Genomic DNA, 17,365 nt, shown 5'->3' on the forward strand with positions numbered 1-17,365 from the left:
GTAAGTGTGTGAAGTAGGGGGTGGGCTGAGTACAGCTCAGTTCAGTTCAGTCGCTCAGTCGTGTCCGACTCTTTGTGACCCCATGAATCGCAGCACACCAGGCCTCCCTGTTCATCACCATTTTCCGGAGTTCACTCAGACTCACGTCCATCGAGTCCGTGATGCCATCCAGCAATTTCATCCTCTGTCATCCCCTTCTCCTGCCCCCAATCCCTCCCAGCATCAAAGTCTTTTCCAATGAGTCAACTCTTCTCATGAGGTGGCCAAAGTACTGAAGTTTCAGCTTTAGCATCATTCCTTCCAAAGAAATCCCAGGGCTGATCTCCTTCAGAATGGATTGGTTGGATCTCCTTGCAGTCCAAGGGACTCTCAAGAGTCTTCTCCAACACCACAGTTCAAAAGCATCCATTCTTTGACGCTCAGCCTTCTTCACAGTCCAACTCTCACATCCATACATGACCACAGGAAAAACCATAGCCTTGACTAGACGGACCTTAGTCGGCAAAGTAATGTCTCTGCTCTTGAATATACTATCTAGGTTGGTCATAACTTTTCTTCTAAGGAGTAAGCATCTTTTAATTTCATGGCTGCAGTCACCATCTGCAGTGATTCTGGAGCCCCCCAAAATAAAGTCTGACACTGTTTCCACTGTTTCCCCATCTATTTCCCATGAAGTGATGGGACCAGATGCCATGATCTTCGTTTTCTGAATGTTGAGCTTTAGGGCAACTTTTTCGCTCTCCTCTTTCACTTTCATCAAGAGACTTTTTAGTTCCTCTTCACTTTCTGCCATAAGTGTGGTGTCATCTGCATATCTGAGGTTATTGATATTTTTCCCAGCATTCTTGATTCCAGCTTGTGTTTCTTCCAGTCTAGCATTTCTCATGATGTACTCTGCATAGAAGTTAAATAAGCAGGGTGACAATATATAGCCTTGATGTACTCCTTTTCCTATTTGGAACCAGTCTGTTGTTCCATGTCCAGTTCTAACTGTTGCTTCCTGACCTACATACAGATTTCTCAAGAAGCAGGTCAGGTGGTCTGGTATTCCCATCTGTTTCAGAATTTTCCACAGTTTATTGTGATCCACACAGTCAAAGGCTTTGGCATAGGCAATAAAGCAGATATAGATGTTTTTCTGGAACTCTCTTGCTTTTTGCATGATCCAGCGGATGTTGGCAATTTGATCTCTGGTTCCTCTGCCTTTTCTAAAACCAGCTTGAACGTCAGGGAGTTCACGGTTCATGTATTACTGAAGCCTGGCTTGGAGAATTTTGAGCATTACTTTACTAGTGTGGGAGATGAGTGCAATTGTGTGGTAGTTTGATCATTCTTTGGCATTGCCTTTCTTTGGAATTGGAATGAAAACTGACCTTTTCCAGTCCTGTGGCCACTGCTGAGTTTTCCAAATTTGCTGGCATATTGAGTGCAGCACTTTCACAGCATCATCTTTTAGCATTTGAAACAGCTCAATTGGAATTCCATCACCTCCACTAGCTTTGTTCGTAGTGATGCTTTCTAAGGCCCACTTGACTTCACATTCCAAGATGTCTGGTTCTATATTAGTGATCACATCATCATGACTATCTGGGTTGTGAAGATCTTTTTTGTACAGTTCTTCCATGTATTTTTGCCACCTCTTCTTATTATCTTCTGCTTCTGTTAGGTCCAGACCATTTCTGTCCTTTATCGAGCCCATCTTTGCATGAAATGTTCCCTTGGTATCTCTAATTTTCTTGAAGAGATCTCCAGTCTTTCCCAATCTGTTGTTTTCCTCTATTTCTTTGCATTGATCGCTGAAGAAGGCTTTCTTATCTCTTCTTGCTATTCTTTGGAACTCTGCATTTAGATGCCTATGTCTTTCCTTTTCTCCTTTGCTTTCTGCCTCTCTTCACAGCTATTTGTAAGGCCTTCCCAGACAGCCATTTTTCTTTTTTGCATTTCTTTTCCATGGGGATGGTCTTGATCCCTGTCTCCTGTACAATGTCACGAACCTCATTCCAGAGTTCATCAGGCTCTCTATCTATCAGATCTAGGCCCTTAAATCTATTTCTCACTTCCACTGTCTAATCATAAGGGATATGATTTAGGTCATACCTAAATGGTGTAGCGGTTTTCCCTACTTTCTTCAATTTAAGTCTGAATTTGGTAATAAGGAGTTCATGATCTGAGCCACAGTCAGCTCCTGGTCTTGTTTTTGTATAGAGCTTCTCCATCTTTGGCTGCATAGAATATAATCAGTCTGATTTCGGTGTTGACCATCTGCTGATGTCCATATGTAGAGTCTTCTCTTGTGTTGTTGGAAGAGGGTGTTTGCTATGACCTGTGCATTTTCTTGGCAAAACTCTATTAGTCTTTGCCCTGCTTCATTCCACATTCCAAGGCCAAATTTGCCTGTTACTCCAGGTGTTTCTTGACTTCCTACTTTTGCATTCCAGTCCCTTATAATGAAAAGGACATCCTTTTTGGGTGTTAGTTCTAAAAGGTCTTGTAGGTCTTCATAAAACCGTTCAACTTCAGCTTCTTCAGCATTACTGGTTGGGCCATAAACTTGGATAACTGTGATATTGAATGGTTTGCCTTGGAGACGAACAGAGATCATTCTGTCATTTTTGAGATTGCATCCAAGTACTGCATTTCGGACTCTTTTGTTGACCATGATGGCTACTCCATATCTTCTGAGGGATTCCTGCCCGCAGTAGTAGATATAATGGTCATCTGAGTTAAATTCACCCATTCCAGCCCATTTTAGTTCACTGATTCCTAGAATGTCGACGTTCACCCTTGCCATCTCTTGTTTGACCACTTCCAATTTGCCTTGATTCATGGACCTGACATTCCAGGTTCCTATGCAATATTGCTCTTTATAGCATCGGATCTTGCTTCTATCACCAGTCATATCCACAACTAGGTATTGTTTTTGCTTTGGCTCCATCCCTTCATTCTTTCTGGAGTTATTTCTCCTCTGATCTCCAGTAGCATATTGGGCACCTACTGACCTGGGGAGTTCCTCTTTCAGTATCCTATCATTTTGCCTTTTCATACTGTTCATGGGGTTCTCAAGGCAAGAATACTGAAGTGGCTTGCCATTGGAGTAGGAAACCATGCTGGAGATCATGGGTCAGGTGAAGCCAGTGAGGGCGGGGGAGGCCTTGGATGTGTATACATGATATTAGTCTGTGGTCTGACCCTGTTTCTGGAATCAAGATTAATCAGTTTCTCATCCCCACCCTGCCTTCACCTCTGCGCAGCTACTCCCGAGAACAGCCTTTCTTCCTGCAGCTTAAAGATTATTTCTGGGTCAAGACCCCATCTCTCTATGAGCTGCCCTATGGGACCAAGGGGAGTGGTAAGTGCCTGCCTTGGGGAGCGGGCTGGGTAGGAATGGTGGCCTCACCTTGGCCACACTACTTCTCATTCTTTGCCATCCACGGTCCCAGCACCCAAGTTCTCAGCCAGGCTCAGACACTGGGGTCAGGGGAGGGAGGGCTGGCAGCCTTTGGAAAGGTTGCTGTTGTCATCAGCCCCGTCCAATCTGGTCCTTTTGCAGAAGATCTGCTCCTCCGGGTGCTAGCCATCACGAGCTACTCCATCCCAGAGAGCATCCAGAGGTAAGGAGACACGCCTTCCTGCCTCAGTGAGAAATAGTCATGGTCCAGCACCTCCCAGTGAGCCTGCCCGTCTCCAGGGAGGTGGGGACACTGGTCCCTATGGCAACCGAGCCTCGGTATCGGGTTGCTAGAGTGGGCAGAGGTTGCGGAGGGTATTGCTGTGGTAACAGGCTGGCCTGAGGGGCAGTCGGGGACTCTGAAATGGGATTGCTTTGCAGTCCTTCCCAGGCATCTTCCCTCCTCTCCTTCTCCTCTCTCTCCTGTGCTCTGCTCAGCTTCCTCTCCCTTGAAAGCCCAGGGCTGCAGAGTCAGCATGACCAGGAGCAGAACTCTGGAGATGCCTGGTCCATGTAGGGGGCTTCCCAAGTGGTGCTAGTGGTAAAGAACCTGCCTGCTGATGCTGGAGACTTAAGAGACATGGATTCCATCCCTTGGGCAGGAAGATCCCCTGGAGGAGGGCATGGCCAGCCACTCCAGTGTTCTTGCCTGGAGAATCCCATGGACAGGGGAGCCTGGCGGCTACAGTCTATGGGCTTGCAGAGAGTCGGACACAACTGAAGCGACTTGGCATTTGCACAGTCCATGGGAAGCAGGGGCTGAGGGGGCCTGGGGCAGATGGGGGCAGGAGAGCGAGGTGAAGCTGGAGCAGGGGCTCCTTCTGGGTCTCATCACCCTGTTCCCATGGTAGCCTGAAGTGCCGCCGCTGCGTGGTGGTGGGGAACGGGCATCGGCTGCGCAACAGCTCACTGGGAGAGGCCATCAACAAATACGACGTGGTCATCAGGTCCGTATGGCCGCCCTTCCCTCTTCTGTCTGGGAACAGACCAGCAGAGCTCAGGGTGACAGGCATCCTCCTCCCCGCCTCCCAGGTTAAATAGTGCCCCGGTGGCTGGCTACGAGCAGGATGTGGGCTCCAAGACCACCATGCGTCTCTTCTACCCTGAATCCGCCCACTTCAACCCCAAAGTGGAGGACAACCCCGACACACTCCTCGTCCTTGTAGCTTTCAAGGCCATGGACTTCCACTGGATCGAGAGCATCCTAAGTGATAAGAAGCGAGTACGTGGGGAGACTGGGAGGGGAGCAGTCTCGGCCTGTGGTGGGGGAATGCTGCCCGGGTCAGGCCTTCCTGCTCCATCACGTGTGCCCCAAGATCCCTAGGAGCCAGTGAGGGTGAGGCGTGAGCTCAGTGTCCTGCCACAGCGGTCAGGAAACAGCAGCCCAGGGCGGCCCAGTGAGAAGCCTGGGAGCAGAGGGACCAGTCTGTTATCATCTCCAGGTGGGGGCAGGTTAGAAAAGTCGAGATCTCTGTCCTTCTAGGCGGACACACCCCAGAAAGTCCACTCTCTCTCTTTGCCATCGGTTGAATGTTGAACTGTCCACCTGACCATTTTCTGCCAGATGTTGACCTAGCCCCTTCTACCTGTGTGGACGTCATTGGGAGTGAGCAAGGTTTAGACCCCGTACTCTCCACACCATGTCACCTGGCCTCCCACGGGGACTGCCCCACTCCCCTCTCTCCCTGCTCCACCCCTCTGGTCCCCACTCCCACCCCTATGGACCCCTTTCCCTGGAGGAGCCCAGCGGCTGGACTCGAGAAGCAGGTTTCAACCCACTCCCCTCTCGCCTTCCGTCCCCACCCGCCTAGGTGCGAAAGGGCTTCTGGAAACAGCCTCCGCTCATCTGGGACGTCAACCCCAAACAGATTCGGATTCTCAACCCCTTCTACATGGAGATCGCAGCTGACAAACTGCTGAGCCTGCCGATACAGCAGCCACACAAGATTAAGCAGGTGGTGAGGGGTTGCGGACGGATGGGGAAGCCAGAGGGCTGGGGTCCTGGGTGGGAAGTAGGTGGGACTTCCAGAGGCTTGGGGAGGTCCGGAGGACCCCAGACGAGGGGAGAATACCAGTGGAGAGGGCGGCGTGCATCTGAATAACACAGGCCCCAGGCATACACCTGTCTATAATGAGAGACTGGTACACTGATGTTTACAGCCGGGCAGAGTTCGTACTCTTTTTTTTTTCTTTAAAAGAACAAATGGTAAGTTTTGTCTTTTTTTAAATGTATACTTTTATTTGTTTTTGGCTGTGCTGGGCCTTTGTTGCTGCCTGGGCTTTGCTCTCGCTGTGGTGAGCCAGGGGCTACTGTCTAGATGCGGGACGCAGGCTTCTCATCCAGCGGCTTCTCTTGTTCCAGAGCCACAGGCTCTAGGGCGCTTGGGCTTCAGTAGCTGAGGCATGTGGGCTCAGTAGTTGCAGTTGCCAGGCTGTAGAGGACAGGCTTGGGGATTGTAGCACACAGGCTTAGTTGTGGCGAGGCATGTGGGATCTTCCCGGACCGGGAATTAAACTTGTGTCTCCTGCATTGGCAGGCGGATTCTTCATCACTGAGCCACAAGGGAAGCCCAAGAGTGCAGATTCTTGAGATGCCCAGAGGCATCGCCAATGTGGGGTGTCAGGGGAGGGTGTTTTTACGGCTTGGGAGCTAGAGTTAGAGGATGGTTTTGGCAGGCACTGATCAGAATCTGTACACTGGGGATTTACTGGGACAGGCAGTAGTCTTTTTTTTTTTTTTGACTATGTGGCTTGTGGGATTTTAGTTCCCAACCAAGCATGAACCTATACCCCCAGCAGTGAAATTGTAGAGTCCTAACCACTGGTCAGCCAGGGAATTCTGGACAGTCAGGAGTCTTATTTTTGGAAAGTGAAAAAGTGAAGTCGCTCGGTCTCCCACATTGTAGACGGACACTTTACCGTCTGAGCCACCAGGGAAGTCCTATGAAGCCCGGCCCAAATCCTTCGGTTACTATTTGATCACTTTATCTGTGATCTGATCTTGGAACATATTGGTCTAAGGGAGTTAAAAGAATTGCAGTTGGTCCTGTATACCGTGGTTTGCTAGGTGTGGCAGTCTGGGGAGGCAAGTTATGGTTTTGGTTTTGGCTCTCTAGTGGTCTCTGGCTGACCTCTAGAGACCACTAGAGTCATACTGGGTAGCATCTCAAGCAGGTACTTCCTCGTGTTGTTGAGCCCTTGGGTTGTATGGGGTAGGAGACAGAGGTAACTGTCTGACAGAGAAAGGACTCAAGGTGCTGCCTGCTCTATGGCCTTGGGCCAGTCAACCACTTAGAGGCTTTTTCTTACCTGAGTGGTGGGGAAATTATCAGTACTGACCTTTCCAATAGCCATTCTGGGATTAAAAAAAATAGTTACGTAACGTGCTTATCATCAAGATTGGAATACTGTGAATGCTCAATAAATATTAGCCAAATTTTGAATAAATGATTTTATTCTTTTTTTTTTTGGCTGTGCCACATGGCTTGCGAGATCTGTTTCCTGAGCAGGGACTGAACCCATGGCATGAGCGGTAAAGAACCCATCTGCCAGTGTAGGAGATATAAGAGATGTGGGTTCGATCCCTGGGTTGGGAAGATCCCCTGGAGGAGGAAAAGCCAACTCACTCGGGTTATTCTTGCCTGGAGAATCCCTTGGACAGAGGAACCTTGTGGGCTACAGTCCATGGGGTCACGAAGAGTTGGATGCGACTGAATCGACTTAGCACGCATGCATGGCAGTGAAAGCTGGACTCCTAACCGCTAGGCCATCGGCCACCAGGGAACTCCCTATGATTTTATTTTTTACTGAATATCTATTATGATTCAACTTCCTGTGTTGAATGCCTGCTTCTGTGACAGGTTAGCACCAGGCCCCAATTTTGAATACATGGGGAGTAAGACATGCTGTTTGCACTAAGGAAACTCAGCCTAGCAGAATAAACACACAGGTTGCAACCTGGAGTGGCAAGATGCTCTAGCAGATTGTTCCAAGTGCTGTGGGGTCTTGGAGGAGGGGTAGACCTCTGCTTGGGGCTATCCAAAGAGGTACCATCAGAAGAGGTGAGACCAGAGTTGGGCCTTAAGGGGTCATGGGGCCCAGGGAGCAGACACTTGGGGAAAGGTATTTCATTCACCAAGACCAAGCAGCGCCCCTGGCACTGAGCTCTAGGGCACGTGGAGGTGGATGGGGGACAGCAAGGAGGAATTTTATGCCCCTGATGGCAGAGGGTGAAGGCTAGAGGGAGACGCCAGAGCTGAGGACCGGAACCTGGCTTCTAGCAGGAGGAAGAAGAAATGGATGGTCCCGACATCCGTGTTGGTTTCCTGTCACTGCCTAACAGATGACCACAGTTTAACGGCTTAAAACAACACCCATGTATTGACTCATAGTTCTGGAGGTCAGACGTCCAGTACAGCATGGCTGGGTTCTCTGGTTAGAATATACAAGGCTGAAATCAAGTTGGCACTCTGACTGCATTCTTGTCTGGAGGCTCAGAGGGGAAATCTGCTTCCAAGTTCATTCCTGTTGTGGGAAGAATTTGGTTCCTTGTGGTTGTAGGACCGAAGTCCCCGTTTCCTGGCTGGCTTTCAGCCTGAGGTGGCACCCTCAGCCTGGTAAGAGCGGCCCGCATACCTTGCTCTCTGGCCCCCTCTATCTTTAGGCCAGAAATGCATAGTAAAATCCTTCTTGTGTTTCACATGTCCGACTTCCTCCACTGCCGACCTCTAGACCAGGATGTAAAAGCTCATGAGAGGAAGTCAAGCCCAGCAGGATTGTCTATCTTCCAGTCCTCTGTGCCATATGAAGCAATCTAACACAGCGTAATATATCTCATCATTTTCATAGGTTACACACACTCTCAAGGGCAAGGGTCATTGGTGGTCATCTTAGAATTCTCCTGCTATAGCACTGATTTTCGGAGAAGGCAATGGTAACCCACTCCAGTGTTCTTGCCTGGAGAATCCCAGGGATAGGGGAGCCTGCTGGGCTGCTGTCTATGGGGTCGCACAGAGTCGGACACGACTGAAGCGACTCAGCAGCAGCAGCATTGATTTTAAGGTGAAATTGAAGGCGGTACGATAGTTCCAGGTTTTCAGCACAACTGGGTGGATGGTAATATGTTTAACAACGACAGGAATACAGGGGGATAGGAGAGTTTGACTAGTTTAAAAAGTCCATGTCCAGGCAGAGGTGCTAGAAGGTGATGAATGTGTGGTTTGGCAGAGGTCTGAACTGGTTGAGATAACACAATGGAGGTAAAAGCAACAGGGCTGAAACGGAAGGCTGGGGCAGGAAGTGCCAGATAGGAGAGCTCAGAAAGGGGCCCTGGGGGACACCCGGCCTTGTGGGGCCTGACAAGATCAGGGGAGTGGCTTGGCAATGGGAGTGGGCACTGAAGTGCTCTGGAAGGCAGGTCGTCCCAGCCAAGAAAGAGGATGTGTGAAGTTAGGCTATCGGGTGGCACATCCCCGTGGATGAGTTAGGGGTGGAGAAACAGATCTTCATAGCAGCCCCTACGGTGGGGGCTGAGGGAGGTACTGCTGACCCCACTTCACGGAAGGCAGAGCCCACCCTCATGAAGGGCACACAGCCCGGGAGTGTGAGCGCCCCGGGGCTTCCGGGAGAGGTAAGCTTTTCCAGGATGGAGAGCAGAACCTTTCTACTCCCGGAGGGACTTGCTTAATAGTTCTAAGCCTCAGTTCCCCAGCTGTATACAATGGGGCTAATAAAAGTATCGATCTCAAAGTGTTTTTGTGAGGACTGGATGAGAGGTGGTGCAGTGGTCAAGAATCCCTCTGCCAAGGCAGGAAATGCAGGTTCGATCCCTGGGTTGGGAAGATCCCCTGGAGGAGGAAATGGCAACCCACTCCAGTCTGCTTGCCTGGAGAATCCCATGAACAGAGGAGCCTGGTAGGCTGCAGTCTGTGGGGTCACAAAGAGTTGGACTCAACTGAGCAAGGTCACAAAGATTTGGACTCAACTGAGCAAGCACACACAGATGAGATGACATAAGGGGTAAGATAACAGTGTCTGGCACATAGCAAGTGCTCCGAAAGCCATAGATATTATTATTATTATTGTCATTACCGTCATTCTGTAATCATCCCCAAAGGTCTGAGCCCTCTCCAGATGTATTAAGCTGTATTATGCCATATGGTAGGGCTGCCCTGGTAGCTCAGCTGGTAAAGAATCCACCTGCAATGCAGGAGACCCTGGTTCGGTTCCTGGGTCGGGAAGATCCCCTGGAGAAGGGATAGGCTACCCACTCCAGTGTTCTTGGACTTCCCCAGTGGCTTAGACGGTAAAGAATCTGCCTGCAATGTGGGACACCTGGGTTTGATCCCTGGGTTGAGAAGATCCCCTAGGGGAGGGCATGGCAACCCACTCCACTCTTCTTGCCTGGAGAATCCCTATGGACAGAGGAGCCTACTGGGCTACAGTCCTCAAGGTTGCAAAGAGTTGGACACAACTGAGTGACTAAGCACAGCTTCAGCATGCCATATGGTAGTCATGAGCCACATGTGGCTATTTTTTGTTTTTGTTTTTTTTTGTTTTTTTCGGCTGTGTCCCATGGCCTGTGGGATCTTAGTTCCTCCACCAGGAATCAAACCCAAGCTCTTGGCAGTGAGAGCTCGGTCAGAGTCCTAACCACTGGGACCACCAGGGAATTCCCCACAGGAGGCTATTTAAAATTTAGTTTGAATTGAATCAAATAAAAAGTTCAGTTCCTTAGCTGCATGAACCCCACGTGGCTCGTCGCTGCCATATAGGACAGCACAGATGAAGAACATTTCCGTGATACTAGAAGGTTCTGTTGCAGAGCGCTGGCCTAGAGGTGCTGAAAGACTCTGGCTGCCTCTAATACCTTGCCCACCCCTTGTCCCTCAGAAGCCCACCACAGGGCTGCTGGCCATCACCCTGGCCCTCCACCTCTGCGACCTGGTGCACATTGCTGGCTTCGGCTACCCAGACGCCCACCAGAAGAAGCAGTCCATTCACTACTATGAGTATATCACGCTCAAGTCCATGATGGTAAGTGGCCCCTGCTGGTGAACTGGGGGCAGGGAGTGAGTGAGGGTGGTGCTGGGGGCCCAGAGATGGCTCACCTGTGAGGTCACACAGAGAGAGGCATCTGGACTCCCAGGCCAGCATTCTCCACATTCTGTCTTCCTCGCGAGAGCCGGCCTGGGGAACAGAGCTCACGGGCGTGGGGTCACGGGAGGCCCAGAGAGCTGCCTAGAAGTCCCTCAGCTTGCTTCCTTGGCTGTCTTCACAGTGGTCAGGCCACAATGTCTCCCAGGAGGCCCTGGCCATCAAGCGGATGCTGGAGATCGGAGCGGTCAAGAACCTCACTTACTTCTGACTCGGGCAGGGGCTGTTCCCATCGGCTCACCCTGCTGAGCGGCCCCGGTCCATGCCCCTGGGGGTGCCGGGTGCCAGCCTGGCCGGCTTGGACTCACCTTCTCCTGTGTGGGGAGGGGGCCAGGTCTGAGACGAGGCTGTGCCCCTGATTGCTCTGGTGGAGGCCAGATGGAGTCAGGGTGGAGGCCCTGGGGCAGGAGGGGCTGCGCCTGGGCATGGGGGCTTGCTTCTGTGGCATTCCCTCTCTGCCAGTGCCGGGAGATTATTTAAGGGGCTATTTAATTAAAGGGTAGGAATGTGCTGTGGGCTGGCCCCATGGCATCCAGAAGAGGGGGCATATGACAGTGTTCTGCTCACTTCTGACACAGAAGTGATGCACCCACTACGGCCTAGGCCCAGAGCGGGCCTCCCAGGAGGGTGGTGCCCCACGCCCCACAGAGGGGCTGCTCCCTCCCAGCAGGCATGGGAAGAGCACTGGCACAGGGGCTCCATGGTGGAAGTGACCTAAAGTAGGTTACAAATTATTAAACTATTTTTCCTAAAACAGAAGCAGCTGTGATACTCTTTGTCCTTTCGGATTGAAGAAGACGCGGATGGGGAGCGGGCCACAGCGGTGGGCCCTCTCGCCCAGTAGTGGGCAGGCGGGCCAGGGTTATTTGGAAAGTCATTGTTTACTGAATACGATGCTTGGGTGGTGCCAAGTCATGCATTGTCATCCTGGCATAGCAGGCAAGCGACTGGTGCCCAGACGGCCCTGTCTGCTGGACACCTAGCCTGGCTCTGCATCCTGGTTTACTCTCCAGAGGCAGGAGGGGCAGCACCCTCATTCCCCTCCCTCCCTCTCCCTCACCAGCCTTGTTTCCAGAATCACATGTTGGAAGGTGTGTGTTTGAGGACAAGGGTGGAGACAGACAAAGAAAGCCAAGTTTCCTTCTCAGATTAAGTGGGAATCATAAAATAGAGTTTACAGAAAGTCCTGCCAGGGGCCCAGGCAGCCAGAATTGGGATGGGCAGGGCACGGGTGATGTCTGAGGGCTTGGCAAGGCCTGTGAGCAGTCGATGGGCCAGGCGATGGAATGATGGAATGCTTTTGTCCTCCACCCCCTCTACCCCTGGCCCAGGTTTTTATAATTGTGATAGCCCTGCTGTCTGCCGGTCTCTGCCCAGCTTTCTTTCCCATCTTCCCAGACCCTGCTAAGCTGCCAAATGGGCTTCCTGCCACTCTCCCAGCTGTGCCTTTACATCTGGAGCCAGGAGGGAGAGCCGGACCTCCCCCAGAAGGAAGGGACTCACAGCTGTGTTCCTGGCTTTCTCGGAAAGAGTTGCAGCCTTGAGGTTTTGTAGATGGCAAGGCTGGGACAGGACAGATAAGGAGGGGCAGAGATTTCGGAGGAGCAGAGGACCATGGCAGGGGATGGACTTGCTCTCTCAGAAACCTGGCAGAACCCCTCTGCTAGCTGCTGTCCCCCTAGGGGTGAGAGCAAATAGGGCCACAGCCCCAGGCCCCCTCCTTTCTCCTCCACATGGGCCAGCTTCGTCTCCAGGCTTTGTCCTGGGGAGTCTTGCTGACCCCACCCGGCTTGAGTGTGTGCAGGAACCTCAGCTCCGCTTATTCCTGGTGCCTCTTCAGCTGTTGCTTGTGAGGGTTTGCATGGGAGTGTCCAGTTCCCCATGCAGGCCATTGAAAGTGGCTGTCAGCACGTATGATCCAGCTGTCCTGGATTGGGGCCACTGCCTGTTACTGGATGTGCCTAAACTCGAGCCAGAAACCAAACTCATACCCACTCCCCCCCCCCCCGCCCCAAACTCCACACACACACACACACACACACACACACACACACACACGTGCACGCACGCTCATGTAGACACAGGAGCGATTTACATTTTTGCATGAAGTGTGTGATGCCTACACACAGACAGTCCTCCATGATTACATCCACACAGGAGTGTGTATGGGAAGGGGGTGTGTATACCCCCCAAAATGGCCATTGCGCCCTGGGTGGAGGTGTGGGCTGAGCGTTCTCCGGGGTACCCCAATCACAGGGGGACAGAGGCAGCACCAGGGGCCCCAGAGCAGGCAGTGGAGCTTTGATGAAGAGTTGATGGATAGTTCTGAGAAAGGGGCTGCCATCCTTCAGTTAGCCTGACCAATGTGGATGAACTGCCCGCCAGCCCACCTGCCTGGTCCTGATTAAACCGGCCCGGAAAAGGGGGCAGGAGAGACGCAGGGCACGGCAGAGGGGAAGCACTTGACTGCCGGCCCACAAATGTGGGTCCTCCACCGGACTTGCCACTTAATTCTGTACGACCTTGGGCTGATCATTTCTCCCCGTCTGTGCTCCAATTCCTACATTCCTTGAAACAAGAGGGAGGGTCCAGCCAATGAGGACCACCTGTGCTGAATCATCTGGGTGTGATTTAAGAATGCAGATTCTCGGGTTTTACCCAGGCCTCTGGGGATGGAGCCCAGGAATCTGGAATTTTAACAAGCACCCGCAACCACTGCCCCGGTAGTCTAGACTACAGGATAACCTCAAGGGCCTCTTCCAACGGAACGGTCTGCGTGCAAAACCCAGGCTAATCCCCGGTGCCCTTGAGCCGAGTTAATTACGCGCACGCGCGGTTTTGTCCTGCGGGCGGGGGCGGAGGCCGGTGCGGTGCACTCGTCGTTGGGCCTGCGATCGCAGGGCAGGGGCTGCCCGGGCAGAGCGGCGCCCTACCGCGGTGTGCCCGGGGGCCTCCTGGGGTGCTGAGAGGCCGGCGCCTCCCTGGCAACCGGCTCCGGGCCTGGCAGCGGCCGCTGAGCCCGCGCCCGTCTGTCTGCCCGGTTTGCAGGCGAACCACGGTTTTTTCCGGGGGGCTTGTCTGAACTCCCGCCGGGGCTGGCTCATGTGACCTACGTTGATGTCACAGCCCGGGCGGGGGTGACACAGACTCGGGCTGCGGGCCATCGGAGGAGATCCGCCCGGTGCGGTGTAGACCATGTGCCCTATCTCTCCGCCACAGAGGCCTGGAGAAGAGGCGGAACAACCAGCTCCACCTCCTAGCTGGGCAAGACAGAGCATGGGTCTTTAGTCCGTCATCACGTCGAAATGATGTTCTGTATTCACATCAAGTGAAAGTGCTGAACACTTCGGGTTTTTATTGACACTTTCCAAGGATATGAATACATCCAATTGCCTTCCCCCAGAGACTGGCCAGCAGCCTGCGAAAAGTTTGAACTCGGAAGCGGTTTTGTCTGTGAGGCAGATAGGTGTAAGCCCACACACAAAACCGTGCTCTGTCACGTGACCTGTAAAATAGTGATTAGGCATGCCTGTCCCACAAGGAGGTTTTAAGGATTTAGTGGGAATATGTCTGGAAAAATATCAGGTCGACTGTAAAGTATGATATCAATGTTAGATTGGAAAGCTACTTTTTGCATGATGGAGAATACCTGAAAGCATATGAAACAGGTGAGGTCCATCTGGAAGGTCAAACGTACGCCCAGGTAGGGCTAGTTACAGAAAAGTGTTTGTCTTCAAGTCACCAACAAGCTCAGCAGAGGAAGGTAAGAGGCTGGTAAGAGGACTCAAATGCAGGCTTCACAGAAAACAGCAAAGAACTGTGAGTTCAAACTGCTCTCTGGCAGTGGTTTTCAAATTGAAGTCAGACACTCGTAGGTGCTTTTGGAGAAAGGTGTTTCTTGGGTGGCATTATCTGTTTCTATGGACATGAGTTTGAGCAAACTCCAGAAGATAGTGAAGGACAGGGAAGCCTGGTATTGCTGCAGTCCATGAGGTTGGAAAGAGTTGGCCAGGTCTGAGGGGTAAACAACAGCGTTTCCATGGCAGGCAGCCTACCAGGGCAGGTTGCTAAACAAAGGTTGAGAAGTACATCTTAATAGTTGGTAAGCTCTCTCCAAGCCATCTGACTGTTTTGATGTTCTAATTATAGCTTCAGAATATTATCTGTTAGTTTTGAGCATTTCCTTGGTTTTGTACCGGATGTGATTCCAGGAAGTCTTTCCAACTTAAGAGTTTGAGGAGGGAACTATATGTCTGTATGTCAGTGGTTAATAGACTGTTTTCCTGACCAGATCTTTCTTAGTGACTTGACCTCTCTTGTTAAGAGTTTATGGGGATTCTGCACTTGAGAATTGAGGCAGGGAGATGAACCTTGGGTCTTATTAGATGACAGATTTAGGGGGCCCTAATGTATTGGGGGCTCCCCCTCTTCAAGTAAAGGGAATGCAGGCAGCTGGGAGCAAGCTGGGGAGACTGCAGTCCTGTAAAGGAGGGTTAGCACAGAGGATTTGGCAAAAGGATTTAGGAAAAACAACTCTGGAAGCCAGATTTAAAGTACTGGGAAGACCAATTTAAAGTACTGCACCCCTCAGCAGAGACTCTGTTTCCTCTCAAGAATCTTGCAAGACTGGCAGGATAGAACTGGTGGAGGGAATGATAGGAATCACCCCAGGGAGCTGAAGTTGGAATTACTTAACTAAGCTGTTCCAGAACTATTATTCTGAGGTTTCCTAAAACATCATTTATGTACATCACCAACTTTAATGCTTAAGGAGTGTCTTCACTTGCCTAAAAATGTGTTTCTCTGCTAAAGAAAAATATCAACAAGAGGACAAGTTACAGTCTGGTAGGGAGATTCTTTCCAGTTCTGTGCTTTTTTTTTCTGTACATTTCTGTTCTTCTTGTAGCCCTGCGTGGCAAGAGAACTAGAGACAATTTTAACTAAAAGTCAGATAGGAAATTCTCATCTGAAAATTCTGCTGTAGAAGGCCTGAATCCTTATCTGTATCACTTTATCACTAATGCCTTCTCCATTCAGTATTTCTCCCAAGTGCCAAGCCCACTAGTGTCGTGAATTTGTCTTCTAATCCTTGGGCAGCAAGGCCCTGGCCCCTTAATTTCTTTACAAATGTGATGAAGGTGGTATCTTGAACTTAGTTCCCTTGAACCCGTGTTTGCTTAATTGAGGATGACCTTCCAAGGGATAAATCCCTATATTCAGCTTTTATCCCAAGTGGCACTCCTCCTCTTGTATTAGGAGGAGTAGATTTCAGGTAAGGTCTAGTTAATAAGACCCCAGTTCTCCCTAAGAAGACCTGTTTCTTGAGACTTCACATACCTTGTCTTTGAACCTTAGTACTTTAGATTCACTCCAAAGAAAACAGCTATAGAGAAGCATTATGTGACTGTTCTCATAGCTTTCCAAGGTTATTTCCAAGGGCCATAGTTTGAGAAGGAACGGAAGGAAGTTCCTTTGTGTGGCGGGGGCTCCCTGGTCGGTGCGCACAAGGGAGACATTTGGCCCAGGGATTGAGGCTGTCCCAGCCCTGTGGGTGGGCGAGCCGGCTGGCCCAGGGAGGAGCTCTGGGAACATGGAATGGCAGGCAGATACAGGCCCCAGGGATGTAGACCAGAACTCAAGGATGGATCTCGTAAATGCCATGTGTTCACAAAAGGCCTTGTAAAGATGACGGCTGTGGTAGGTGTGAAACCACAGGACCTGTGGTCCAAAAGCTTTCAGTACATGTCCAAGATTTCACCAACAGAGAGGAGGAAGAGATGGAGCCAGGAAGAACAGCAGTTAGAGAGGGAAAGAGTGGACGGGCCTCTTCCTGCAACACAAATGTGTTCATCCAGGAAAATAAATCCTTATGTTTAGAAAGATGAGTAGCTTGGGATTGTCTCATTTTTCCCAACTGATGACCTAGTTAGGAAAATGGAAACACAGGGGGTTGGGGAAAAGATGAGCCTTACTGAATTTGAGAAGTAATGTCAAAGCAACGGAGTGTTTGATCAGGGACTCTCAGAGATCTGTAGTTTTGATGCTGAAGCTGCAAATGGCTGGCCTGTGGTTACAGCTCCTAAAAACAGCTTCCGTAAGAGGCTTCTTTAAAGGGGAAGTAGACATCAAGATTTAGTTGAAATGTCCTCGGTTTATATCTAAATGTTCATGTTTTTGAAATAAACATCTATATGCAAATTAGGATCATTTTTATTTAAATATTTATACTTTTATTTCAACAAAGAGTTGATTTTATAGGGAAACTTCTAGAAGAAACTAATTACAGGACACCCCCCTCGTCCTTTTTTCTGGTGGCATCACACGCCATGCGCTGTACCTGGGAAGGGCTGGTGAGACTCCTGGAGTGTGTACCTGGCGGTTTCAGTTCTGATCATGTCATAATAAAGGCCATGTGCCCCGTGTATACCCCTCCCTCACCCCCATGTAGGAAGTGAAAAGGAATTTTTGTTGGCTCCTTGTCTCCTGAGGAATCTAAAGCCGCATTACATTTGCTGTTGTTTCCCGTGTTCCCCTCCACTCTGGAAGCTCCCAGGCAGCTGCAAGGCCTGTGCCTTTAGAGTAGTTGTTTCAGTCCTCTCCATCAGAGATGGATTTACTATGGTGCCCTGGCGCTTTGTATGAGACCACCTTCCATTCCATGAGAGTTGAAGACATGCTGGAAATAACCCTGGGCTCTCCAGACTGATAACGAGCCTGAGAGTTAGAAACCGGGCCCTCAGCCAGTGACTCAGAGCCAATAAC

At 50.7% G+C, this 17,365-nt stretch overlaps 1 protein-coding gene across 6 annotated transcripts in view; it reads left to right on the plus strand.

Annotated features, from left to right (window-relative positions):
* The window catches only part of ST3GAL4 (ST3 beta-galactoside alpha-2,3-sialyltransferase 4), a 57,006-nt gene that overhangs the window by 31,439 nt on the left and 8,202 nt on the right, over positions 1–17,365 (plus strand). For 4 of the 6 annotated variants that reach the window (XM_069565446.1, XM_069565447.1, XM_069565444.1 and 1 more), the window contains exons 5-11: positions 3,252–3,349; positions 3,551–3,611; positions 4,300–4,395; positions 4,481–4,670; positions 5,260–5,403; positions 10,340–10,483; positions 10,728–11,362. In XM_069565446.1, coding sequence (XP_069421547.1) covers positions 3,252–3,349; positions 3,551–3,611; positions 4,300–4,395; positions 4,481–4,670; positions 5,260–5,403; positions 10,340–10,483; positions 10,728–10,814 — 820 coding nt within the window. In that variant the 3' untranslated portion in view covers positions 10,815–11,362. Of the gene's footprint in view, positions 1–3,251; positions 3,350–3,550; positions 3,612–4,299; positions 4,396–4,480; positions 4,671–5,259; positions 5,404–10,339; positions 10,484–10,727; positions 11,363–17,365 lie in introns of those variants that run through there. The other 2 variants (XM_069565448.1, XM_069565449.1) reach the window with 1 other exon arrangement.

Source organism: Ovis canadensis, chromosome 21 (assembly GCF_042477335.2).
Source record: "Ovis canadensis isolate MfBH-ARS-UI-01 breed Bighorn chromosome 21, ARS-UI_OviCan_v2, whole genome shotgun sequence".
Classification (NCBI taxonomy): domain Eukaryota; kingdom Metazoa; phylum Chordata; class Mammalia; order Artiodactyla; family Bovidae; genus Ovis; species Ovis canadensis.